Source organism: Poecilia reticulata, chromosome 9, assembly GCF_904066995.2.
Source record: "Poecilia reticulata chromosome 9, P_reticulata-male-v2, whole genome shotgun sequence".
Lineage (NCBI taxonomy): Eukaryota > Metazoa > Chordata > Actinopteri > Cyprinodontiformes > Poeciliidae > Poecilia > Poecilia reticulata.
In genome coordinates, this window is record NC_088838.1 from 13,002,422 (window position 1) to 13,030,400 (window position 27,979).

General features: G+C 39.1%; 1 protein-coding gene across 10 annotated transcripts in view; it reads left to right on the forward strand.

Moving 5' to 3' along the window:
* Nucleotides 1-27,685, forward strand: part of sorbs3 (sorbin and SH3 domain containing 3) — a 30,684-nt gene extending 2,999 nt beyond the window's left edge. For 2 of the 10 annotated variants that reach the window (XM_017306908.2, XM_017306909.2), the window contains exons 2-21: nt 7,631-7,701; nt 9,648-9,830; nt 10,563-10,635; nt 11,110-11,243; nt 11,345-11,408; nt 12,172-12,204; nt 12,272-12,359; nt 13,631-13,739; nt 15,988-16,041; nt 16,202-16,309; nt 16,931-16,986; nt 20,679-20,749; nt 21,318-21,379; nt 21,501-21,547; nt 21,737-21,851; nt 22,469-22,594; nt 23,937-24,452; nt 24,580-24,665; nt 24,754-24,860; nt 26,376-27,685. In XM_017306908.2, coding sequence (XP_017162397.2) covers nt 7,690-7,701; nt 9,648-9,830; nt 10,563-10,635; nt 11,110-11,243; nt 11,345-11,408; nt 12,172-12,204; nt 12,272-12,359; nt 13,631-13,739; nt 15,988-16,041; nt 16,202-16,309; nt 16,931-16,986; nt 20,679-20,749; nt 21,318-21,379; nt 21,501-21,547; nt 21,737-21,851; nt 22,469-22,594; nt 23,937-24,452; nt 24,580-24,665; nt 24,754-24,860; nt 26,376-26,437 — 2,106 coding nt within the window. In that variant the 5' untranslated portion in view covers nt 7,631-7,689 and the 3' untranslated portion in view covers nt 26,438-27,685. Of the gene's footprint in view, nt 1-105; nt 495-642; nt 663-7,630; nt 7,702-9,647; nt 9,831-10,562; nt 10,636-11,109; nt 11,244-11,344; nt 11,409-12,171; nt 12,205-12,271; nt 12,360-13,630; nt 13,740-15,987; nt 16,042-16,201; nt 16,310-16,930; nt 16,987-20,678; nt 20,750-21,317; nt 21,380-21,500; nt 21,548-21,736; nt 21,852-22,468; nt 22,595-23,936; nt 24,499-24,579; nt 24,666-24,753; nt 24,861-26,375 lie in introns of those variants that run through there. The other 8 variants (XR_001776949.2, XM_017306913.2, XM_017306912.2 and 5 more) reach the window with 8 other exon arrangements.
* The last annotated feature ends 294 nt before the right edge of the window (nt 27,686-27,979 follow it).

Consider the following 27,979-nt stretch of genomic DNA (forward strand, 5'->3'; position numbering starts at 1 on the left):
TCACACACACACTGACACACACACACACACGCACACACGCGGTTACAAAAGGAGAGCGAGGCATGAGGGAGCTAAAGTTAGGACAGGACATCAGGGAGTCACAGAGCAGCGTTTGGGGAGGTGAAGGTGATGAACTATTTGCCTTTCCCTTCGGCTAACCTCCTCCCCCCCCGCAAATATATCACCTCATCACAACAATGTGAGGAGGAGGCGTCCGTAGAAACTGACAGGCCAGGAGGAGCTGGGGGGTGCCTTTTTGAACGTAGTGCTGAAGTGTGGGTTGCCATGACGATGGCTGTCAACCGGGAAGTCCTCCGCGCGGAGGCAGGCGGAACAAGGGCTAGGAGTGTGAGAGAGATTGTGTGTCCTGGCCAGTTTCAGGAGTCAGAGGGAGCGAGAGAAAGTGCAGCGAGGGCCTGCGTCGAGGCGTTGGTGCACTGCTGAGGCGGAGAGAAACACGCGTGAGTTCACAGGTCGACGCCAACAGGAGGGGGGTGAGTTCAGCCGCTGAATTTAAAAACAACAGGTAGTAACTGCGTGGGTGAATAGAGAGATGTTTCTGGAGAGTGCGGAGTAACCTGTTTGACTGTTCAAGGATTAAAGGCAGGTTCCGTGGTGTCTGGTGTCTTTTGCCGCTGCGTGTACAAACAAGGCACCTTTAGGTAAGGAGAGAGGGACGCACGTGCAAAGAGTTAGTGGATATTGTCTGCAAATATGTCATCCGTCAGAGGTATTTACAGTAGCCACAGTTGAACTGTATAGAGCAGAGAAGCTTTCGAGAACGGAAACAAATTCCCTCCTTTTCCCATCCTGCTGGGGATTTTAAGCCTAATGGGCCCCAGGCTGTCGGGGTGAATTTCACAGCTGACCCTGACTCTCTTTGTGACTCTTTTTTTTTTTTTGTCACATTACATTTTGTCCAGCTGCTGAGGCTCATATCCACAGACTGCACTCAGCTTTGAGGATGCAAAGTGACAGGCATGGGGATTTGGGACATTTTTTCCGCATTGTGAGCGTACTTTCTCATGCCTTTACTTTGAGACTTCACTGAGAAATGATCTCAAATTGTATTATTTTTATAGAACCAAATCAGGATGGGTTTACAGTGCTTTGAAAAAGCATTTGCACCCTTCAGGACCTGGAGGACTGACTGCAATCGATGCTGTCGTCAATTGAAGCTCTCTAGCAGAAAAAAATTAGAAAGCTAAAGCCCACTTGTGTTAAACAGCAGGACAATTATCCAGAAAAAGCACTCACAAATCCACCTCTGAATGACAATTAATCAAAAAAAATTTATATTTTGGTTTGGTCTTTGGTTCATATTTGGATCCAGCTGTGGCATTACCTTGAACAGATCATAATAACGCTCCATTGTGGCTGAGTGAAGACATTTCTGCACAAAAACATATTTTCTGCAAAATTCCTGACAGTGGTGTGAAAGAATCAAAGCCAGATACTGTAAAGCCTCGAATGGTTTAAGGTGAAAAGTACTTTTTTCAGTAAGAAATGCATTCAGTGTAATTAACACATCTAACTGTAATCACTCAGGTTGGTCTCTGTCTGATATTAACCTTTTGTTTGATGCCCTGAAATTCTCCAATCTGACAAAAAAAAAAGCAAACAAAATATGTATGAGATGTAAGGTGGGGGCAGAGGGAGCGACTTTTTCAGCACTGCATCTACTTGGAAAGGGCTCCTCTTGTTGAGAGAGGCTCTGATTTATGAGCCCGGAGCTTCTTCTGGGAATGCGTTGCCTCTCTATTGACAAGAAGCACGCAGACCCCTCCTGTTGCTCTGGCCAGAGGAGCACCATACATGGAGGTGAAACACTTTCCTCCCTGATAAATTTGTGTATCTGCAGCTACAACTACATATAATAAACTCACAGCTGCAGGACCTTGTATGGGCTCCGTCTGAACATCTGCAGAGCTGCAAAAGGGCAGCGCGGTTGTGTGATCAGCCTTACGGATCTGACCTCTCGCGTAGCTGAACCGTGACTCATTTATTGTGTCTATAAAACGTCCATTTATTTATCCTGTGAATGTGCTTGTAATTAGCACTCTCGTCACTTTCCAGTACCAGGGCTGAGGGGTTTTATGACCCACTTATATAACTTGTCGAGGAGAAGCAAATCTGTTTTCTTGCGAGCATGATGAGATCTCGCTTTTCTTATAATTTATTTTTTTTACGTGTTTTAAGTGACAGCAGCATACAAACCCATCAAACCATTTTATCAGATTATTCTCACAAATTTAACAATGTCCAAAATGTGACTGCCTGTTGTAGCTTTCTGCAGAACTGCTTTGTTGTGACCTGGAAGGAAAGTGGTACATGGTTTTAAGAGTGCACATAAATATAAATCTGAAAAGTGTGGAATGCAGTTGCAATTGCACCTTTTGCTGTAATTGTAATTGTAGCTGCAATTCTTTTTGCATCAGTTCACTGCATTTCTTCCCTGTATTCATCTCCATCCATCTTCCTATCAACTCTGAACAGATAGCCTGTATCTTCTGCAGAAAGCCACCCCACATCATGCTGCTGCCACCTCCATGCTTTACATTGTGTGTGTGGTAAATTCAGGATAAAGTTGAGCGATTGTTTTCCAATCGCACATGTCATTTTCAGTGTCTGCTGAAAACTGCAATTTTTGTTTCTTCTTACCAGCGAACGCCCTTTGACATGTTCGTTGTGTCCCCAACATTTTCGTAGCACTCTGCCATAAGGGCCACAATCGTGGAGCCCTAATGGGACGACTGTTCCATCAACATATTGTCCAATTTGATGTGCTGATTTCTGCAGTTCCTCCCAGCTGCTTCTTTGATCAGCGCTGTTCTTCTGTCAGTTTAAATGGACAGCCACACCTTGGTATGTTTGCGGTCGTACCATGTTCTTTGTGAAGCTCAATCTTTCATAACCTGTACCTGCTTTAAATTTTTCTACAGGGTTCTCCCTGCTGTGCTCCCTGGTCTTTGTGATGCTAACTCTCCTTTACTAACATCTGTGACTTTCACAGAACAACTAAATTTATGCTCAGTCAACCCTATTTGTTGATGTTAATTTTATCCACACGTAGTGGAGTAAAGAATGCCAAATGCACGCCGCACTCCTCAGATTTTTATTTTATTTTAAATGTGAATACCATGTGCTATTTTCTGTCAGTTATCTACTTTTTGTCAGTCTCTTAATATCTTGATAAAACACATTCAGGTTCATGGTTGTAACATGATAAAATGTGGAAAAGTTCAAAGGCTGTAGTTACTTTTCAAGGCCGTCAGTGTTCAGCTGAACATGGACTATGTGTTGGATGTGAGCACAACTGGAACCGCCCCCACCCGTTGAAGTCAATGATTAACTCTGCCCTGTGTGCGGACGACTAAGCATGTGCTAATGAATGCAGGTCAGTTTCATTAGAGCTCTTTGTCCCTGACTTAATGACAGGATGATTCAACCTCTGACCACAAATCATACCTTAGCTGGTATGGATCAGAGCGGTCCGAGGGGTCAGCCTCGCCACTGTTTCTGTTAAGCGGGCCTGTCAACTTGACGGCTATGTTGGTGGGAAGAAAAACGACAGAGGAGATAATCCATGTGGGATTTCTCACTGGGGCCCAGTCTTTCTTTTTTCCGCTGGAAAAGAGAAAGATTTGCAGATTTTTACATGTTCGGCGATAGTCTTTTCTGCTCTGGAGTCAGATAAGAGCTCTTTGATGTGTGATTTATGCCTGTTTGTATGTTTTTCTATCAGGAATTAGGAAAATTTGTTCCTGTTGCACTACTGTTGTGCTACTGTTAATATCAGAGGTGTGTGTGGGGAGGACCTCCCATTGTGGTTCACAGGAACTGCATGGGTGTGGTTAAGTTCACTGACCTTGGAGCTGCTGAGTTGCTCAGCTTCGGCTCAAGAACTTCAGATAATAGTTTATTGTAAAAAATAAAAAAATAAAAAAGAGGAAGAAGGAAAAAAAAAAAAGCCATGCCTGACCAAAGTAACTTGAGTACATTTTGTTTATTCTGTGCAGCTTTGTTTGCTTCAGATTCAGAGAAACATCTGGTTTAGTTCTCAAACAATCTGTTTAAATTTACTGGGAACAGATGCAGAGAAAATGCAAGTCAAAATCTTCTGATTCTCATTTCCCAGGTCCTCAGCTGCATTGAGCTGAGCCGCATGTGAAACGTTAGCAGATATGAAACGTGCTGGAAACATAAAATCCAGTTAGAGTGAAAGCATGTCTGAAACAGAACATCATCTCCTTCTCCGAGGTAGACATGGGGCCTTTTATGGTTCTGTTTTTCTTCCCCTCTCATTCCAATCCAGTGGTGATAATGGACCTCTCACCTTGCGGGGGGTCTAGCCTTGTAAATATGTGAACTATGACGTTCACGTTTCACAGGGATTGCATCAAGGTCCTAAAACCTGGTCTTCATTCGTTAGCTCGAAACTGCGTCTTGAGTTTGAGTTTCTGCAATTACGTAAGAACGCTCCGAGCATTCACTAAGAAACTCAAGGAGTCAGACTTCTGAATCAGGTTTTTCTCGCTTGATATCATCTCTGAATTTTCCTTATTTGGTAGGGTCGTGTTTGGCGCTTTCAAAACCGGGGAATGCGTGAGGGACTGAAGCAGTCCTGGGATGGATTTTCTTTTTTGTACCTCCAAGAAAACCCAGACAAAGCCACTGTTATGACACAAGTTTTTACATCACCATATGAGATAAAACAGATCGGCTGCTTCTTTGAAAAAGAATAAAAAAAACAGACATGAGTCAAGTGCTGGAACTTTGACTTCAAATAACTTGTGCTGCACATAATCTATGTTACATTTGAAAAAGATATTTCACCTGATATTTGATCATTGAACAGAGTAACACACTATCGGTAAATTGCAAAAATGTATTTTTTTCTGGTGTAAATGATGGACTTTGAGTGCAGCAAAGGTTCTCTATCGATCTTTTAGCCTTGTAGTAAGCATGAAGGTCTTCCATTATTATGTTACTCTGATAATGCTGCTAGTTGAATGTATGTTTGGAAAGAAACATAAGGGCAGTGTTGATTTGGGTGTTCCTGTAAGTTTCACAATCTTTCCATGAAAGACCAATGATCTCATAGGAATCTTTTTTTTTTTGAGAGCATGTTCGGTTTTCAGAGACACTCTGAAATTTAACGATAATAATTCTATTTCTAACACTGGCAAGAACATAATAGGAATTTAAGTATCGTTTATCTATTTCTGCATTAGTTTTGTCTTGTTTTTTTTGTCTTCTTTTTGATTTGTGTGTGGAAAAGTAAAAAAAAAATAACTGAAAAAATAAATAGATAAATAAACGTTTACTTTCAGGGACTTTTGACAAGACTTTAGTTGAATGTCATAGATTCCACATCAGCATGTAAACATTGCCTTATAGCATTTACAGGTACATTAACTTAAGGTTTATGAAAAATTTTCATAAGCCTTGAATTTTAGCTGTAATTCATTGGGATTTTATCAAGACAGACGTTGCATAATTATTAAATGGAATAAACAGGACATTGTTTTAGAATATTTTACAGTCAAATACATGGAAATCGTACCTTTGTCTGTATTAATGAAAAGACCACGCTATGAACTTTTCATGTTTTAAAATATGACTCTGGAGGAGCTGCAGAGATTCACAGCAGCGGCAGAAAAATATGTTGACTGCGCAACTTTAGGCTTTGATTCATGCAAGAATTTTTTTTTACATTTTTAAAGACAGAAGAAATAATATTTGCAGTTTAACACGTGCTAGATAGGGGACCTATAAATGACAAATTAAGATCTGCAAAGATCTTAATTTTGAAGAAATGGTGAAAGCCACGCATCCTTTTACATAATCTTTACTTTTATAAACTGCTTTATGTCACTCTAACACACAAAAAGAAACATATTGAAATTTGTCTTATAACATAGTTGAATGTAAACACTTATGTAAGACACTAGTTTCTGTTTGGACCTTTGTGTTGAGAGACCGAATGAGAAAACGTGTTCAGACTCCTCATGAAAAGAACTTGAAAATGATTCAATCTTCTTGTTCATAAATTCAATAGACCTACTAAAGTGGTCAGGTATGAACGCAGAGCAGCTTGTATAAAACACACAGGCAATAAGCGTAAGCCACTATTTGTAATGTTGCTGTTTGCACAGTTGGTTGAATAATCCAATGACTATGACCAAGGATGATGAATCAATCGGCATGCCTGAGCATTAACACCGTTGTTATTGTCACAGTCTCCCGATCTGTTTTCTTCCTGTTACGTAACGCGATTCATTCGAAGATGACGACTCAAATGAGCGACGCTGTTGTCGGTCAACTGGAACATAGATTCAGTCATTAACTGAGCAGAACAGCGAGACAGAGTTTCTGGTTTTCATGCTCTTCTCTTGACAACAGTGATTATGGACTCTGATAGTCAGCTGCAGATGCCACATGGAAAACACATTAGTGCAAACTGTGTCAGGCAGCTTCCAGGCTGTAGGAGTCCGGCCAACACTTAGTCCCCACTTCAACTTTAAGGTGCAAAGCTGCAGCTTTCAGCGGAGAACAGAGTCTAAACCTTATACTAACACTCCAACTTTATTCATCTCAGATAGCGTTCCTGTGGGAACACAGTTTTGATGGCAACAAAAGGAAGTACGCAAAAACTTTGCCGCTCTTTGTCAGGGTTTTAGGGATTTGAAGCAGTGTAGAAGCTGTGGTTTTCATCCCTGCAAAGTCATTATGGACTATTTAGTTGCTACAGACGCCCGCCTCATTCAGAGTGGGAAAGAAAGAGCTCCTCCCGCCCTCCTCACCATCCACAATGTCTTTGATGTTTGAAACAGCAGGTATAACTGATGTATAACTTTCAGTAGTTGTCCTTCTCCGTCATCCAACCCAAAAATCAGGGTCATTACAGAATTGTATTACTGGGAAAAACGAGGGTGGGGGGCATGTGAGTCACTCTCATTGTATTGGATGGGTTTGCAGGGAAATGTGGGTGACGTTGACTTTCCCTCACTGGGATATGGCTTGGATGGGATAATGGAACAGTTGTCGAGTCCGTCTGGAAGAAAAAAAGTAGATTTATGACACAGAGGCCTGCGGGAATCACTCATGAATATTAACTACTTGGGTTTAAAAACACATATGAATAAAAACGGATAAGATAAAGTCTTAAAGCATTCAGAGAGGCACCTATTAATATGGATTAGATAGTTTGAATAAAAGACAGTGAGCAAATCTCTGTCATTCAGTTTAAAGCGTATGCAAAGTATTTCAGTTTCTGCTGACGGCAGAAATTTTTTATTTTTTTTTTGCAGGCTTTGTTAAATGGTTTCACGCTATTTTGATAAGATTGTGTTTTGTTCAGTGCTTTGAGCTGGGTTTTCTAAAGTCACTTAAAGAGTTTGCAATAAATAAGACTTGGGATTTGAGTGCACTTCTTCACTCCAACTTAGTAATATTTGCAGAAGGCAAACATATGACTTGCTCTAAAAAGGAGTAATATTCACAGACACACTCGCACACACAAAAAATGAACTAAACATAAGTAAATAAATACAAACTGTGTGGCATGTGTTTCATATGGATGCACGACCACAAACAAACCTGATATATTTACTATGTGTCTTTGCAGATCCTTCATGCTGAGAGCAAAATATTGATCTCTGCCACAGAGGAACCATAACTGATCATATGCAGACTCAGGTAAAGCATTTCCTTTATTAAATGTCCTGATCAGAATCTTCTGCCTCAGTTAGCAGTCAGAATTATTTATCAGTGGGAATGTGTTTTTTTCCCCCCCATGTTCCAGTGCAATCCTACATTTAAAATCAATGCTCAATAAAGCAGAAGCTGTGAATTGGAGTAAAATAACACACTACATTTTACTACAAAGTCTACGTTAGTATTGCAACTTGTGGCCCTCCCATGTAAGGTGCCCTTCTTCTATCCACCCCAACCAATTAAAATATTAGAAATTATCTGAGGTTTTGGGAATGAACAAAGTGCATAATGCTGTTCTCAGCAGTAATCAAAGGATTACCAGTTCAGCTCATACGTAAAACCAATAGAAGATTTGCTTTGGCCACAAGTGACAAATAAATTGCAGGGGCTTTTTTGTTTTTTGTTTTTAACTGGCACTCATGTAACTCTCTTTCTAATGAAGCCTTCACCAAATGCATTTGTGGCCAATTAAAAAAAAAACCCCACCACTGAGTATTGGTATTGTGTCTCACTCACCAACGGCATTAATGACTCTGCAGGATCTGTTCTTTCTTCAGTTGTTTGTTTTTTTAAAGTTGGCATCAGCTGATTTTCCCAAATCAGAGTTTCCACAAAGACTTATTGTGGAATATGATAATAAGCTCCAATATGGGTTAACTTGGTTAAGACTATTACTATGCAGAATGTGTCACCAGAACCCCACATAACTTTATCATTTGTTTATAAGGATATATGTGAATCTGCATGCAGCTATAGCCTTCAATAAACTCTTAACCTTCCCAAGTTTACCATGTTTTTATATGGACCAGTTAGCTAAAATGCTAGGCTAATGTTAGCTTGTTTGCTTTGTGTTTATGTGACCTGTTGGTAATTTGGGTTGTAACATATTTTAGAGCAGTTCCAATTAATAGTTTGTGGACAAAGCTTAGAGAAAATGTTGCTCTCCTTCTTCAGAAACTGAGCTTTGAAAAAGTTAATGACAACATCTCTCTATGCAGTGCAGCGTGCAGCGTGCAGGGCAGGTCACATGACTCAGACAAACATGAAGCTGCAGGAGCCAATACAGTCTCTTTGTCACTATAAGCTATACACAAAAACAGGTCCTAATTTTATTTTATTAAATATTTAATAGAGTGAGCGAACATATAATCACAGACAGCAGGCTAACTGCAGATATGGGAACTGATAGGAATTATTATTTTTTTAAATGGTGTGACCAGATAAGGAAACCTCTGGTAGAATTATTCACTGTCTGACAAACATTTGGAACGTGTGGAAACTAGAAAAAGCACGTTAGTATTCAATTATGTAGTAGTAAAAGTGATAAACAGTCCTGCTATTGATCAAGTCAGTGCTGTCTGTGTCACAACAACATATCTTTCGTTAGCAGTTACTAAGAGACAGGTATTTCCCCATGACCCCTGACAGCCACACAGAGAGGACCACAGCACTCGATTCAAACACAGAGCGTTAAACTCTCAATCATGAGGTGGCTGAGAAGGACAGGAATCACCAAGGAGACCGCTGGACTTCGCGGTTGACATTTTTATCCTCATCCTGACATCTTGCTCCACCCTCTGACTTGAACACTTAATGAACTCATTAAACACTCCAGTGCTGTTTAAGTCCTCCCCATCAACTTTAATTCTTCAATGAAGCCTTTCTGCAGTACTTGTGAGAAAAATGAGGAAAAGGGTGAAACAGCACTTCCCACTGTTTGTGTTTTAAATAAATTGAAGGATCTTTTCTTCACAGGCTTCCCTCAGAGAGGACAGTTATTCCCTGTAGAATAGCAGGACTGCCAACAAGTTCACATGACCTTTCCACAGAGCATTATTTATCCAGGGTCCACAGGAAGACATGATGAAGCAGGGTTCACGCATTGTTTTGGTTCATCCATATTTTTATAATTTCCTCTATGTGTGCAGCAAAGTGCGGAAGTAGTGGGCCATCCAAATGGCTCCCAGAGTTATCTGTCTGGGAAGCCTGACATTTCTTCAAGCCAGCACATCCTGACTTCTCCAGAGCATGTGGTGGTCATCTCCCCTGGACTCCCTACTCCTCCGCTGAGTCTGTTTTGCTCCACAGGACTGACATCTGGCGCTGTGAAGGTATACTACCGTGGCCTGCAGGCTGTTTTAATGTGATTGCTGCGATAGCAGTAAACAAGTGCTCCCCCCTGTGGAAAAAGAATGCACTACATGCTTTATACTCTCAGGCATGCATGTACCAATCACATTTACTGACTGTGTAAAAAAAGATTTAAAACATCTCCATGTTTCATTCAACTTTTAATCCATCCATCCATCCATTTTCTTGACACCCTTATCCCTCAGTGGGGTCGGAAGGGTTGCTGGTGCCTATCTCCAGCTAACGTTCCGGGCGAGAGGCTGGGTTCACCCTGGACAGGTCGCCAGTCTGTCGTAGGGCAACACAGAGACACACAGGACAAACAACCACGCACACACACACTCACACCTAGGGGCAATTTAGACAGACCAATTAACCTGACAGTCATGTTTTTGGACTGTGGGAGGAAACCGTAGTACCCGGAGAAAACCCACACATGCACAGGGAGAAAATGCAAACTCCATGCAGAAAGACCCAGGGCCGGGAATCGAACCCAGAACCTTCTTGCTGCAAGGCAACAGCTCTACCAACTGCGCCACTGTGCAGCCCCTCAACCTTTAATTTCAATTAAATTCAGTTTGGAGGACAATTTAAAATCAATAATATTTTTAAAATAAAGTCACCTGTGGCACAGTTTTTGACACCATTCATAACCAGAAATATTCTTTTCATATGAACTGGAGGACTTATTTAGATATTTCTGTTTATTCAAGGAGCCAGAGCTTAATGGAGGAGGTCCAGTGACTCCGAGCTTCGGATCGTACTACGGACCTGCACAGTCGCAAGGTAAATTAATAAAGTTTCAAATGTCCACAACTGGAAAGCATTTCTACTTTCCAATTGTAATTGGAACAGTGAAATTCTGATTTCCCAGTCAGAAAAAAATCAATCGGACCCCCCTTCTAAAGTCAACTTTCCCGCTGGGAAAGTTGGAACAACTCCACCTATCAGTTCTGACTTATAAGGCTGGCTTCACATTGCAATATGGTTCAGCTTTTATAAAATAATATCTTGAAAAAAAAATCTATGGTTGAAGTGGCAAAAAAGCTGTAATGCCTATGTGAGGTATGACGAAAAGTTTACAAATCTTATATAGAACCATTTTTTTTGCGTGAACATTTTCAGACAACTACAAACACAGCCGTGATGCAAACATCTGACTGGACCTTTTAAAATCTGATTTTGTATGTTTTCGTTGGGTCCTGTCACTCAGTAATAAATCAGAAGAATAATGTGATTTTTTATGGCTCTCTGTATCAGGTGAACTGTCCAATGGAGTCCAGGGCTCTTCCACTTTGCCGCACAGCTGGGTGCCAAATAACGAGGGGAGGCTTATTAAGTTCTCAGGAATCGGTCCGGTGGATGAGACCGGGATGCCCATCGCGTCCAGATCGGTAAAATACAAATAACCAGAAGTCCTGGCTAAAACCAGTGCGATCCAACAACATGGTCAGGTTGATTTCTCTTGTCTGTTCTCCTCCCTTGCATGCACCAGAGCGTGAACAAGCCCAGAGACTGGTACAGGAGCATGTTCAGACAGATTCACAAGAAGCCTGAGGGTGAGAAACTCTTCCTCGACTTTTTTTTCAACTAGTGCAAATACGGAATGAATCCCACCATGTCAATATGTCGGCCTCTAAAGAGATCATTGGGCAAACAATTTATTAGTGATGCAAAAATAAGAGCATAAACGTCTTCTGGCATTTCTGTTCACGAGGTCTGACAGTAATCCAGCTTCTTTTCTCAGCCTCTCCTAAGCATTAATCATTCTTCTCTTTCATGTGCCGTGAAAAACAATTTTTTTTCACTGCTGTTTTAGCAGGAATTTGGGTGTTGTTTTAAAGAGATTTTTTGAATGTTTGTCTTATCTTATGAACTGGTGCCTTGAGACAAAATGCAGCCGACTCACCTTTCTGACAACTACATCAGGACTTTATCAGTGACTAAAAATTAAAACAAATCATAGTGCAATATGAAACACTACAAATACATTCCAGTTAGAAGAAGTATTGGTATAATTTACCAATCAAAAATTGTCGACAACTTTTAACAGGTGAATTTATAGGAAGTACTGAGCAAAGTACCGCTAACCAGTTCTATCTTTTTTTAATTTAACACATTAGTGCTGGCACGCATATAAAAATGATTAATACCCACTGTACAGGTAAAGATTCAAGATTGTGCAAATAGAGAGAATTTTCAGTTTGACATTTTTTGCTTTACTTATCCTGTGGATGTGCTGAAAATCACATCTGACTTTTACTGCCGAAGTTTTATGGTTGTGAAAAGTTTCAAATGAGTCTCTTTGTTTACTTCAACCAGAACAAGAGGACTCAGAGCGGTGGTCACCAGAACGTGAGTGGACCCAACATACTGCTTATCATCACTTTGGACTCTTCTTTTATGAGTCACTAATCCACAGGGCTCCAGTCATCTGCAGAGAGAGAAAAAATCATAGAAGAAGACAAGAATCTCTTTAGACTGACGCCTTACGGGTCCCTGCCTGATTGGTGAGTTTATTGGATTTGATGTGACTTTTTCCAGTTTGCTGGATGTGTTTTAATTATTCTGCTTTCAAGAAGACAAGCTCAAAAAAATAGCAATCTGAGACAGGCTGTCACTCACTTCACGCCTTTATGCATTTTCATTATAGCTTAAAATGTTTGGTTGGAAAATTGAAGCCAGTCCCCTGCAGTCAAATCAAACAAATGAGAAGAGTTAAAACTCACCTATCCTGCAGTGAGTTTAACATTTTTGGAAACACAGAATTTTACTTCAAATTGAAATGAGTTCTTTGGGATTCTTCTGTAACATATAGTGTCGTTTTGATGTACAGAGTTTAGAACTAGATCTAATGAAACATCTTACATAGATCTTATACATGTTGCTCTTTCATGGCTGCAGAAGGAAGATGTTTTTCTTAATCTCCAGTCATCGGTCAGTCATCTGGATACAGATGTGACGATTCGATGCTCGGCTCTATGCACTGTATGTTTTTCTGATAATTCTGTTGCATTTTGCGCTATATTTGTTCAGCACCTGTGTGATCTGATCTTTGGTCAAAAAAAGTCACAGAGCCTGATAGGGATAGAGCCTGACTCACTGCTCCCAGCTGCAAATCTGTGAAACATCTTTACAGATAAGATACAAATGTGAAATGTTGTATGCATCATGCAACCTGATAAAGTGGAGTGATATTACCCAGCTCTGGTTAAATTTCTGTTTATTCTTTAAATTTCCTCCGGTTTTACTTTATGGTGTTACCCAGAAAGAAGGTGTGTCTATCGCCTCATCTTTGGTCATGATGTATGAAAACTATGCTGAGCTCTGAAGCCCATTTATGTGTATTGCATATGCCGTAAAGTGAGGATATCGCACTACGCTGAGCCAAGTGCAAGTGTAAGGTGACCAACAGAAGAAAAAGAGAAGGATTTACAAATAAGAGATTGTAGAAAAAAGTTCATTTCCTCATCTGAATAAAGAAATATTACACCATTAGTCGGTCAGGTCTGCTGAAATTAAACTGATGCTTGTGCTGAAGTCCATGTGTTGACATTTTTCAGCACATAACTCACCAGTGTTAAGTTATTTTTACGTCATACAGACTGCAGCTGACTGCTTCTGTGATCACCAACCCAAAACATCGTGCCAGTTCCTTTTCAGAGAAAACGTGCTGCTGAGGCGAGTTTGAATTTGTTGTCACGGGCTCACGGGCTCCTACAATGACCCAATGTTCAAGTTGTTGTGTGTTTGTGTTTGTGTTGGGGTGTTAATGTTTTAGGAGCGAAGATGTAGATAAGCTGTCTGACCCTGGAAAGCAACAACCTCAACCCAAGAGCATATTCGACTTTGAGCCTGACAGGAGCTCCGCTTCAGTGAGTAACAGCCAGGTATGGACCCCCCATGCTGTCACATTTTAAATATAGACTCTGATTCCAACTCAAAGCCCACATCTAATTCTTCAGTCTTTAAATGGATCTGGAGTTGTTGTTGGCTCTAATTGGTCACCTTTTCTTGAAGGATTATTGTCTAACTTCTCAGATTACATCTTCTCACGCAACGCAATCTGTAAATACTCCACTTTTCCAGTGTTCAGTCCTGCAAGACGAGCTCAGTTATTTTAGCTAGTGACTTCAACAGATTTTAAAGATAACTTCAGGCAAGAAAATGCACAATCTGTAGTAGTTATCAGATTTTCTACAGAATGGAGTCTTGTAAACAATTTTTAAACATTTTAATCTGCTAATCTCATAGTATCAGATTGCTGTAATTTAGTGCTGTTTTTTTCCGCACCATCTCTTTTATTGGACGGGTTTAAACCCCCTCTCCCTGCGGAGGTGTGGCGCTTCAAAGTTTTTGTTTTTTCTTTAACACTGAAGCACTGCTCCAGATCCGGTGAACACATTGTAAGTTATGTCTTGTGAAGAAAAGAAATCTTTGTTTCTACTCCCCCCTGGGAGCCGATGGGTCTTGTGATCTGTATTATGGTGTTAACCTCTTCTGGTGCATAATGGCTCGCAGCATGGGGACTTATTTCATTTTGTCTGTATGAACAATATTGTATCCCCTGGACGGTGCTTAGAGAAGCAGCTCATGGACCATATCAGGTGCTGCGCTGCTTCAATGCGACATTGTAGGCCGGATGACTACAGTATGTCTGGCATTCAGAGAGATGGATTCAGCCAAGGTTTTGCAAAATATGGGACAAGTGGTTTGCAGTTCTCAGTTTCAGTTCCTTTTATAGTCATGTTTGACAGAACAGGCTACTAAAACTATGAAGTCTTTATTGACAACAAGAATAAAAGAAATATTGTTCAGCTAGTTAAAGTAACAAAATGTGTTGGTTTGTAATTTGGAGTCCAAAATATGCTCTGGTAAGTTCCAGATATGTTACTTTGCTGTCTGCATTTTGGAATTTGACCTTTTTGTTATTGGGTTAAAATGATTTTGATGATTTATTGAATTAATTAGATGTCCACAAATTTGTGCCAAATCATCTAAAGCAACGTTTTACTAACCAAAGTTTACATAAAGGGACCAGGGTAGTAAAGGCATGCACTCAGCTTTTGTAAAATATATTTTACTCTAAATACTCTGACACTTTAAAAGTTCATACACACTCACAGTTGGGATAGGTGCATTTGGGGCTTTTCATTATGTATGCAAGCTGTGTTTTTACCTGAAAATATTAGTTAAACTGCTCCTATTATCTCTAATATATTTTACTTGGTTGCATTTCCCTTGCATGGACCATGCTTTTGATCATACACACCGATTTTTAGTAGCATTCATAATGGTGTTACTCAAGAAGCTTAATGCTAGCCTGAATTATACAGTCCTTACCTCCTCACCTTAAGGACTTGAAACACTCCCAGTGTCTTAGTTTTAAAGTGCACACGAATGCAGAGAGACTGAGGCAGCTTGAGATGAAAAACTTTTGATGACCAAAATGATAAAAAACGAAGAGACACTTGATGTCTAGAGGCTTCCAGTTGAAGGGAGATGCAAACCTTTGTGCTTTCGGGGTGTTTATGAAGATCAGAGATGTCCTGTGAGCTAAATAATAGCTCAAAGAAAAAAATAATAAGCTAAATAACAGCTTAGTTATTGTGGTTAAAACCTGAGCTGTGAGGCCCAACAGGACTATAATCTACAAATACATCAAAACTGGTTTCAGAAAGCTTACCTTAAACTTACAGGGTGATTCCAACCTAAATCCCACCAAAACATTGTGGACTTTGCTTAAAAACTAAGTTAAGGAACAACCAATTTAAATAAACTCGACCAATTCTAGCAAAAATAGTGATATGCAGGCAGGTATAAAGTGCATCATAAATTTAAAAATCTGTCCAAAACCAAAAGACACTCCAAATGATCATCACAATCATGCCATGATGCGTAATGAAGGGATGTAATTTTCTTACTGTAACATTTTAATGCTAATTTTAGATTAAATACAGCTTTATAAGGATAATTTATTCTAGTTTAATTTGAATTTACATAGCTGTTATTTAGGGTTAAATTCCTGTAAAAAGTACTTATGGTACACCATATTGTGGTAGGTTATTATGAGTAAGTTCAACTCCAATCTGAGGCCAAAAATCTGCTGCAGTGTGTTTTTTTTAATCTCCTCTCTAGGTTCATTTGTCCCAGAAGAGACAGCCTGAGAAACCAACATCCCCTTCCATTGAGGTGAGCATCTACAACATAAACTACATGTAGCCTTTTCTAATTTATACTAAAAATATTTCACTTGTTTTTGAGCTTAGAGAGGAAATTACAAGCTACAAATATCAGACTCTGTGGTAGTATTTTACTCTTGCATTCCAACACTATAATTGCTGGGGCTCAGGCCAGTCTGCAGTCTGAGCTGAGCCAGTTCGAAGCTGAGCTGGACTCGGAGATTCAGGGTCTGGAGAGGACACTTTCTCAGAAGAAGCAGCGTCGAGGCCGGGGTGAGGTACTGAGCCCCCCCTACTGAATATCTCTGCTACGCACCACTCCCCCACCCTGCTTCTCTGTGATTTAGCAAAAATCCCAGCACACCTTCCCTCCCCACGCCCCCCGATGAAAGCTGTGTGAACCCTCTGCTTGCAAACTGTGAATATGAACGTTCTTTATTTCCCTCTCTGATCTGGATGACTGCCTGAGAACTGCCTGCCTGAACTGCACTCAGACTGATTTGCTTTCTGATTCACTTGCTTGCTACTTCTCCACAGCAAATGAAGACCTTTCAGAATAAAATAAAACAAAAATCAAGTTATTTGGCATTTTCTCTTTTCAATTTCACAGCAACTTGTAGAAAAAAATTCCCAGCCGAGTGCTTAGTTTCCTTCTTGTGTAATTGAATCGAAGGAGAACTCACAGACAGCCCAGACAAACCGAGAGCAGGGCTGTTGTGCTGTTTGTAGCCGAGGAGGATAGGACCCAGGGGATTCCTGTGCTCAGCTGGGAGTGGTCAGCACCTCTACTTTGTCTGAGTTGTTGTGAGATTTCCTCTGAGCTGTGAGAACATACAGAAGGCTGAGAGCCTCTGCAGAGAACAAACTGCGTGTTCACACACTGTTCCCTGTGCTTGCAGGAGGCCACAGGCAGGGATCCACTAGCTGCTCCAAAGGCTGTCACCACCAACCACAGGTTAGTCTGAAGGCAGCACAGAAATGTAATCATTTGATGAAAAATAGGTGAATAGTACAAGAAATGTCACATCTGATTTTGTTCAGTGGCAGCTTTAAAAGTTTTTTGGTGTTTGTGTGAGTTTAGATGTTCTGTCCTATAGATGTGATACGCTGCAGTTTTATTCTCTCATGAGATATGTAAACAAACTTAGATTTGACTAATGTGCAACTTAGTAAAGTCTAATATGAGAAGTAAGAGTCACATATTCTGACTTGATTTATTACAATTTTTCTTCGCGTCGTAAATGATACATAGACATTAACCACCAACAATGCTTTGCGTTATGGGGTCGAAGCACATAAAGGGTAACAAATGTGTCCCGTTTTGTCCATGTTAATGTTACAGTAATGCATTTGTCTCACCAGTTAGTGGAAAAGTAAACAACATTTTTATTTTAACTGTGTAGAAGCTTAATAAGGAGTAGTTTGAGGAGTGAAATTATTTTTGTTGTTTTCTGGTCAGGCTTTGGATTGCACTACACCACTAGGACTGCATCGGTAAAAGTTTTGAACCATGTACATCTGGAAAGTGATGGATCTAGACCTTCTGCCTTGGTGTTACTTAATCTAAGTGCTGCATTTAAAGCAGTTAATCTTAGCAGGCCAGAAGAATGAGTGGGATTGTCGGGTACTGTACTAAGCTGGTTCGGATCTTATCTGGCAAACAAGGAACACTTTGTGTCATGTGGAAATTATAAATCTGAGTGAAGAAATGAATTGTGTGGCTCCTTAAAGGGCTAGTCTTTGACCTCTTTTATTGAGCCCCTATATAAACTCCCTAATTCAGAATATGTAGTACTCCAGCATCTCTTGCCATACAGTGTGAATGCTGACAACACACAACTTCATATCTACGAATCACTTCATGAACTGGTGTTATTAATGTCTACAACCATATAAATGAGCATTTTGAAAGACTTTGACAGAATAAAATAAGGAGATTTCTGTTGAAACAGGACACAGAAAAGCTGGTGCATGTCTTTATTTTCAGGAGTTTACATTACTGCAAATCAAGACTGAAAACATTTTTTGTTTACTACAGCTTCTGATCAAAGAATCTGACGAATTGGCTAATTCCCAGTTTTAAAGTGTGATGATTTTGGATTTAAATTTGCCTCTTAAATCTAGACATGTTTCGATATGTTGGATATATTAAGCTTTCCTTTAATTAAATCCTAAACTACTACATACTGTATTTCCATTCTTATCTTTACTTTGATGTTCTATAAAGCACCTTAGATTGCCTTGTGCAAAAAAGGTACTTCATCAATAAACCTGTCTATCCTTGACATTATTTAGATTAGATCATTTAGGCATAAGATGGGAACATCTCATAGAAAATCCCCCAAATAAATGTTTGCCTCTGTACGTAACTCTCCTCCTCCTAATCTTTGATATTACGTCATTGCCTTCCTGAAGTCCTCCTGCTGTTTCAGGAATCCCAGAACTGCATCTCTACAGAACTATAAAAACTAGCTGGGCATCTGCTAGATACTTACTTATGCTTTCTGAGTTAGTGTTGTAAAGCTGTCATGTTAGCCAGGTTTAATTTCAGTATCTGTTCCTTGACAGAACAGGGCAGCGTTCCACATTTCCTACCTTGCGTGCGATGCATTCCTGGATGATTCTTGGCTGTTGTTTGCTAAATTGAGCTCATGCACTATGGACCTCTTCCAGTCCTCAGGGGATTTTTCTGCCTCTGTGTAAATGTAAAACATACAGCGTTGTGGCTTTTTCTCAGCTATGGGTGTCCAGCTGCAAACATAACACAGTGATGCATTGCCTCAAACAGCGCAAATGAGTTAAAAAAAAGAAAAAAGAGTCAAGCAAGGTGGACATTTTTGAGGTTATAAGTCAATTCCTATCCCAGAAATACACTGAGTCATTTATTCTGATCATGGCTATCATTAGAACTGCAAGGCAATTTCATGTGTATAGCACATTTTCAGCAATAAGGAAATTCAAAGTTTTTTTTATGTGTTTAGAAAAAAAATAACAACAATAAGCAAGCAAAAATGATGGCGTCGCAGTGGCAAAATAAGACAGGTAAAAAAAAATGACAGGTTAAAAAACAGACTCAGCTTTACGATGTTCCAGTTATCAGTCAGCTTAGGGCAGCTCTAAACAAATGTGAGTTTAACCTCGATTTAAAGAAACTCAGAGTTTCAGCATTTTAGCTGGTTTCTGGAAGTTTGTTCCAGCAAAAAATCTAAGTGTTGATTATCCATGTTTCATTCTGGGGAAGCAAAGCAAACTTGAACCAGAAGACCTGAGTGGTCTGGGAAGTTGAGACAACAACAGCAGATCTTTAATGTATTTTGGTGCTAAGCCATTCAGTGATTTATAAACTAACAACAGTATTTTAAAGTCTATTCTCTGAGCTATAGGGAGCCAGTATAGGGACTTTAGAACTGGGCTGATGTGCTCTACCTTCCTGGTTTTAGTCAGAACGCCAGCAGCAGCGTTCTGGATCAGCTGTAGCTGTCTTGACTGACTTTTTAGGCAGACCTGTGAAAACTCTGTTGTAGAAATCCATTTAATGAGGATAAACGCATAGATGAGTTTCTCAAGATCTTGTTGGGACATTAGTCCTTTAATCCTGTGAATGTTCTTCAAGTGTCAGAAGGCCGGCTTTGTAATTGTCTTTATGCGTCTTTTTCAACTTCAGGTCAGATTATGGCTTTTTAAGTGTTAGTAGGATGTTTTTTCCTTATTCAGGAAATTACAGCCAGCTGCAGACAGATGAGCTGCAGGAAAATATTTGGCTGAATTCAAATAATTCTGACTCAATGTCTGACAGTTCTCAGTGTCAGAATTTTAAAAGCTTATTTAAATTATTGGTAATTTCTATGACAATCCTTTAGTAAAAATACTACATCTTATGCCATCAAAGCACTTATATAATAAAGAATTAAAAGAAAAATGTATATAATTATCTAACTGTATTTATTTCAAATGAAACAAAACAGCTATCCTTACTGGTTCTAAGATAGTTTTGTTATCTTCAACATTTACTTACTGTTGTTTTGATCTTGACACAAACACTTAAGCAGAAACATAGAACAGATGCCCACTAAGTTGTCTTGTTTTTTTGTGGCGTAAGACTCAAACAAAAACAAGAAATAGGCAAAATCATAATGCATGGGGTATTTATACACTTAAATAACAGTCTAATAAAAGGGTTTGATAGATCGACTTAGTGCTGTTTGGTTTTGAAGAAATTATATTAGTGATTATTTCAAACGATTGTTCATTGTAAATTTGGAAAAACAATGCACTACATTTCTTGTTCACAATGCTGTGAACCTTTAATTTACAAAACAACGACTTTGTGTGTGTTGATACCAGAAATATTTTCAAAAAACTAAATTTATGTTCTTTGAAATTGAGAGAAAAGGGTTGTAATCTTCTTTCAGCCAGCTGACCATCAGTGTGAAGCAACATGTGCGGAAAGGGCAACAAGAGTTTCTATGAAGTCTTGTTGGAAGGAACAGTGTTGCAGAAAATTATTGTGGTTTTTATACCGTAACTCTTATAAAGCTTATTGATATTAATTGCCCCATTCATGGAGAATAATCATGTTTCTGCATTTTTTTGTTACTCTTTGTTAAGATTTATCAATAAAGACTCAGACTTTCTTCTCTTTTCCAGCAACCTGTTAGCATCTAAGCAACCTATTCAGCGCTCTGGTGGCTTACCATCAACTTCTGCTCCTGCACATGGTAAAAAATAAAATAAAATAAAAACATGTATTTAAACCTATTTTTCCTCAGAGACATACATGAGAATAGAGGTGGATTTCAAGAACAATAACGCATTGTTAACAAGTTGTCGGGCTTTTCCTCACTTGTGAATGACTGGCCTTTTATTGAGATATTTAGAAACCAGACCATTCATCCAGTAAATTTGATGAAAGCTTGAAGTAATCTAATATATCCTGATGGTCTCATGGTTCTACTTTGTTGCTCATGTTCTGTTCGTGCCATCGCTTTCATGAGAAGACGATAGTGAGGTTGTGGAAAGTCTTAGCAGTTTTTTTTTCCTCTTAGGAACAGCTGTTAATGGGTGGGGAGGAAGCTCACAAAAATAGGAAGTGAAACTCAGAAGACCTGATTAAAGATTAGCATTATCAAGGATTTTTTTTTCCTGGGAAGTTCAAGTACCCTTTTGAACTTTAGCCTTTGTTAAGGCTGCAGTGGCGTTTTAACAGCAGAGCATTTAAAAATAAGCAAACCAAACAAACCAGCACACACATCCTCTGATACCTTTATGCTTGTTTGTGTTTCCCAGTAGGACGTCTCTCCGCTGCAAATGAAAGTATGGAGCCTTCATCAAAAAAAGAGGAGAAAAAGGTGTGTTTTATTATTCTCTATTGAGCTAAAAAGCTAAAAGAGTTGTCAAAGCCAGTGCAAAATTTTAAATGCTAACATGGTAAATGCAAGTCTTTTAACGGATTTCTTTTTGCATTGGTAGATGAAAGCTGCAAGAGTCAAGTTTGATTTCCAGGCTCAGTCACCCAGGTAACATATGTACCTAGATAAATCAAAGAAAACTTCTCCTTTCAATGTGATCACTTAAACTTTACATGTAAACTTAGGGGTCAAATTTGCAGTCTAAATTACTTTCACAATACCAATTTGTAATACTTGTTCAACCTTTTGTGTTGCATTTCATAAAATCACCTTCTTCTTGTGTTGTGCTGTGTTCAGGGAGCTCATGCTGCAGAAAGGCGACATTGTTTACATCCACAGGCAGGTAGACGCCAACTGGTTTGAAGGGGAGCATCATGGGAGAGCTGGCATTTTCCCAACTTCTTATGTGGAGGTGAATTTCTGCCGACTGTCTTGTATTTTTTCTGATAAACTCAAAGGGTGTTGCACATGTATTTTATGTGATTTACCAATAAAAAGTAGTGCGTAATTGTGAAGTGAAGGAAGTTTCCATGTGTCAGTGCTTTGTAGAGCAACCTTTTGCAACAGGTAAAATGCAGGTCCTTTAGATTATATCGCTATTTTTACACATGTTGACGCTGAAAGGTTTAGCCTTTCTTACTGGTAATGTAGAGGAAGCTTAATCTGACTGAAGGTGTGTTATTTTTCAAACTTTGCCACAAATTCTCATTTGGATTTAGGTCTGGACTTTGACTGGACCATAAGACCTTGGAATTTATGTAGCAGTATCTGAGTAAAGGGGCTGAACACATATGCAAATCTTTCAGATTACTATATTTATAACACAAAAATAAATAAAACTCTGCATATTATTCCCTCAAGTTTACAGATACACATTCTATTGTGTTGATCCATCACATTAAATACCAATAAAGCATGCTGAAGTTTAACAAAATGTGAAAAAACCCTTAAGGGACATATGTATACATTTGTAAAATAATTGTAATTGTAAATTTTATACATCCGTAATAACTCTTTCGTATATTTCAGGTTCTACCTCCCACAGAGAAGCCGACACCAATCAAGTCTCCTACTCTCCAGGTGTTGGAGTATGGAGAAGCTCTAGCTCTATATAATTTCAATGCTGACCTTCCTGTTGAGCTTTCCTTTCGCAAAGTGAGTGGTTCACCTTGACAATTTTCATTACTGTAGAAAAAGACGTCAAAACAAAAGACTTTAAAGTAGGAATAAGCAGACATAAAAACTATCATATAAGCAAAACTTATATGATAGTTTTGCTGTTCAATTATTTGGAATTCATAAATAAATTTAAAAAACACTTTTTTAAAGACTTTTGGACGAGTTTGTTAGCTTTGTATCCTAAAAAAAAAAGAATAACTAGCGAGTCTGGCTTTGCAATAAGATCCACCCATCAGCACTGCTCAGACCCATTATAAGGTCAGGTGTTTGTTTAATCCATGACAAGGGGGGATCATAACTACTTGTTGGGATTGTACTGGGTCAGTCTTTTTTTTGGCAGAGACCCAGAAGCAATTTGGACTCGAGCTAAATGACTCCCAGACAAGCTCCTTTTTCATGCTCACAAGATATTTCAGTATTCTTGTTAAAAAAAATCCCATCAAAACTTATCCAGAATAACAGAATAAGTTGTTGCCTTATATGGTAAACTGTACTCACAGAGGAGAAAAATACTGAGATGAAATTTGAGCATAAAGGCCTGTGAGAGTTACAGTCAAAATACTGAAGTAAATATTGGGTAGAATTGATGGGAAATGAAGTAAAGTAAGTAATAAAATTCTGTGTGTGATAGCAGATCAAACATTCTGCTGAAAATTCCATATAAAATATATACATATAATTGATCAGATATATAAAATACATGATCAAGTTATGAAGATTGAGTAATGCTTTATTTTTGTAGAAGCAATTTTTGCTGCCAATAAATTTGGGAAAGTTAATCGACAAATTGTGAAATAATTTTAAGTCAATTCTACAGTGAGGCAGATTGCTCACCAGGGAAAATACTTAACCCAGCTGCCAGTTCTCCAATGACAGAATGCCAATGTAAATTCAATCAAATCTCAGACCATGTTCAGAGAAACTGCATAATAAATAAATATATAAAACAAAACAAAAAACACAATAATAAGGAACTTTACATGCCTCTAAATATTAATAACACTTTTACTCATATTTTTAACTGCCTGTTTGTTTTTATTGTATTATTTTACCGTTTTTGGTATTATGTCAATTAATTTTAATAGATTTCTTTTATGTATTTTGTGATTTTACTAAATAAACTTGCCTTACTTTACTCAAACATTAAATCTCATTGCGAAACAATTAAAAAAAAGCAGCATATCCTTGTTTCTTTGGACGGGTTTACAGAGGAGAACTCATTAAGCAGAAAACAACAGTTTTAAGTTCTGCACCTCCGAATAACCAAAACGTTAGATATGAAGTAACATTTCCTAATTTTGTTTCCCTTCCCTGGCAGGGCGAGGTGATCTGCATAACCAGGCAAGTTGACGATAAGTGGTTGGAGGGCAGGATCTCTGGAACGAACCGTAGCGGCATCTTCCCGGCCAATTACGTCCAGGTCAACAAGATGCCCCGCACCAAATACTCCACGGATGATTTCTCAGCGGGCCCCATGTCTCCTGGACCGCAGAGTCCGGGGCGTCCGCTCCACTCCCCGTCCCCGCGGTCACCACTGATTCCCTTCACGCCCCCTTCTTTCAGTCCCAAACTTGAGCACTCCCCTCTGAAACCGTCGTCACCTGTCCAGTACGGCGGCCCGGGCTCACAGTCACGCTCCCCCAACCAGACACTGTCACACCATCGACTTCCCCACGGCACCCCGAGTACGCCTTCTCCCACCAACCAGAACAGCAACCCGGTTGCAGCACACTCTACCTTTAGAGCAGTTTCACCTTCTTCTCAGTCTTCAGCGCCCGTGCACAGAGCAGCAGCTCCTTCAGTGAGCACTCCCAGATACACTGGTCCCTCACAGGTCTGCTCTCACCACCGCCCTCAAACATCACAGCATGCCCACACCTGTGTGTTTTCCTTGCTTGTGTCGATACAGCAATATTTATGATGTCACTTTAACTGATGTGAAAATTGTTTTCCCCCCCCAGGGTGCAATACCAAGCCTGTACGCTCCCTCGATTGCGCATGTCAACTCTGAGAGCAATCCTGGTTCAATAATGGGGCAACGTCAACCGTACGTCTGGTTTTTTTTAGCTTTGCTGCAGAACAGATGGGTTATGTGAAACCATTTGGATTAATTTTGTCTGTCTTTTGAACTGTAGGTATAAAGCTGTTTACAACTACAAACCCCAGAATGCAGACGAGCTGGAGCTCAGAGAAGGGGACATTGTGCAAGTGATGGAAAAATGTGATGATGGCTGGTTTGTAGGTAACGGACTTTCTGTTTTTACCATCATTAAATGAGGCGAGTTCTACTGTGAACTAACTAACCCATGAGAACCCAGGCACACTTGTCCTTGAAAATATGTAGGATATGATATTCATAGGTCAGACCAAATGAAGCACAAATATCAATTTTCTGGAGGAAAAAAAAAGATCTCAATTGCACCACCTAGTGTACAAGTTCTATAATGCGACACATTTATTACATTGAGAGTGCCTCTTGGATTCTTTTGCTCAGTGTTTTAAAAGGCTAAATTCCAGAATAAAGATTGTGACAACTTTTCCTTGTTGTATATATTTTTATAAATTGTGCAGTAAATAATCTAATCTTCAACAAGTTATTGAAAATTGCACTTTAAATTGTACCTATTTTATCCCTTGCTTAAAAAAGAAGACACAGTTGCTGACTAAGCAGCTGTCCATTTTATGTCATGACATCATGAGTTTACGCAGTGCTGCAGGAATCTAGAGATCATTTCCAGAGTACTGAAATTGCATGTTACATAACATGTCGCTGTGGATCCTCATCATTAGCAGTTCTTGAAATGTGTCATCTGGCTCTTTACCCAGGCCAGCCAGGGGGTTATTATTTGGTACTCTCCAAAACAGTTAACAGTCCCTTATGCCTGTAATAGTTTTTATTCCCTGGTTGACATGTTCAATTAGTGCAGAATGTATTAAGCACTAAAATATGGTCATTTTCTTCCTGTGTTGCTTAATGTTGATGAAGTTGCTATCTGATCAAAGGTTCTAATTTAGCACTGAATTCAAGGGCTGTTTAACGATCCCAGACTGCATTTGATCAGTTCTAGTTTATAATCTAGAATATGAATCAAACCTGAACCCGTTTATTCAACCCTGAACACAGCCCTTTGAAGCACAATGTAAGATTTGTGCATTCATTCATATGTGAAAATGCTAAAAAGAGAAATTTTATTACCAGAAAAGCCATCTTATATATTGTAGACATGATAAATTTAATCAGAAATACTCCAACTGATTAAAGATATAGAAACATAGTTAATGAATAGTCTGACCAAAAAAGGAGAGCAATTCTTTTTCTTGATTTAACATTTCTTGATAACATTTTTTCTCAAAAATATTTTTATTGAACTCAGATACATACCATCTAGCTGAACCAATACCTACAGAAAGTGGAGAGTTATCTTTACAAAGCGCAGAAGGGCAGGGATGTCCATGTTCATGCATCCTTATGGCAACATTATTTACTAGTCAGTTAGCACTTGTCTGCAGAATCACTGCTATATTTTCAATTACATTTCCCATATTTTTTTTTTACCAGTGTCAATTTGCAAGAAGTAACTTTAAAACAACACAAATTACAGAACATTAAACAAAAGTGAAGTGCTTTTATGTGAGAGCCCCCTCTCCTGGACATAACAAGACATTACATGTTTCTTTGTTACACATTTCTCATGCATCAACAATCCTTCTTTGTTTTCTGTGTTGTGACCTTGTGTATGCGCTGTACTGTCTGCAGGTACGTCAGAACGGACTCATACTTTTGGGACTTTTCCTGGGAATTACGTGACACCAGTCTGACTTCTTCACTCGCTGCTTGCCAATACTCAGTGGGACTGATGAGCATAGCTAATGAACATTTCCTTGTCCCATTTCCTGCTTATGTTTTGTGGAGTTTGCATGTGCACTCTGTTTTTCAGAAGAGAAGGGATGGACACCGTGTGGTTTCTCCCCTCACTGTCCTGCATGTGTGAGCACATACTGAATGCGAGCGTGTGTTGCACAGTGATTTCAGGAGCGTTTTTATACACTTTAGAGCAACACTGATGTGACTGATTCTTATGCACAAAACGAACATTTTAGTTTCCTTATTCCACAACTTTTTGCAGCTGCAGGACATTTGCATTCCTTCCCGCTGAACAGCACTATTCCCGCTGAGGTCCTTAAACAGCACACTGCTGCACTCAGCCTTTTGTCACCACAGTGCCTACACAAACCGCAAGTGGGATGTAAAAACAAAGATAGTGAGTTTTGTAGCGTTTTCCTGAGTTATTAATATTTCTTTCACATATTTCCCCCCAGATTTTCTTTCAGATGTCTGAAATAACTGCAGCAGTTTTCGAAGAAACATCACAAACGACTTTAGGACAGTAAGGGCTTTGACATACTGTCGTCTGTTTACTGCATGTGAATGAATCACACCAAGTCTATGGTGTAGTTCATGCACTAGTTTATTTGATTACAGAAAAGTGCTAGGCTGTTGTTTTCTGCCTGATAGTGAAAATTAAAGGGCTCCATCATATTCTCTGCTTTCAAATGAATTTTCATGTATGCTACAGCTGAGGCTGTGTTTAAGAGGTTGGATCAAGAATGCTCTGATGGTTAAATTATCCTTTGAAGTGCTAAATTTAATGCTGTATGTGATGTGCCAAAAGTAGCTGAGGACGACATGCGTCTGTTCAAATGTCCAGGAAACATTCCCAGCTCACTGTCTGCTATGTTTGCAACAGCTGCTTTTGTGATATTTTTCTTTGATGTTTTTACATTATTTGAAAGCAGTATTCAAGAAAATCATCTGTCTTTGGTTCAAGTGTAACTTGATAAGTTTATAAGACTTTATCTAAAAAAAAAAAAGTCTCGTCTTTAAGTGAAAGTTTCACTGTAAAAAATGATTTTCATTTACTAGCCACATGAGATGATTGTACAGATTGTAACAGTTTGTAAAACTGAAAGGATAATATATATTTGCTTAAAAAGAACAGTGTATTGCATATATATGGTACGCAATTTATACTAAAGTCAATTAAATATCACAGTGATAAAAAGCAACTGGTGTGTTCAGTTCATTTTGTAGTACGTTTCAGTAATATCGTTGATCGTTTGTTATAGACAAGAAGATCAATGAAAGTTCAAAGATGATTTCTTATTCTTTATTCTTGGCCAATAAAATTTTTTATTTAAATCAAAAATAAAACTGCATCACAAGTTTTATTTCGGGTTTGAGCAACACATTTACTTAGAAAAGCATACAAACAATTTAACAGATTAAATACTTTTTAAGGTGATGCTGTCGTTTCATGGAAATCATTCAGCTGTGGAATTTTTATTGGTTTTCTGGGTGAT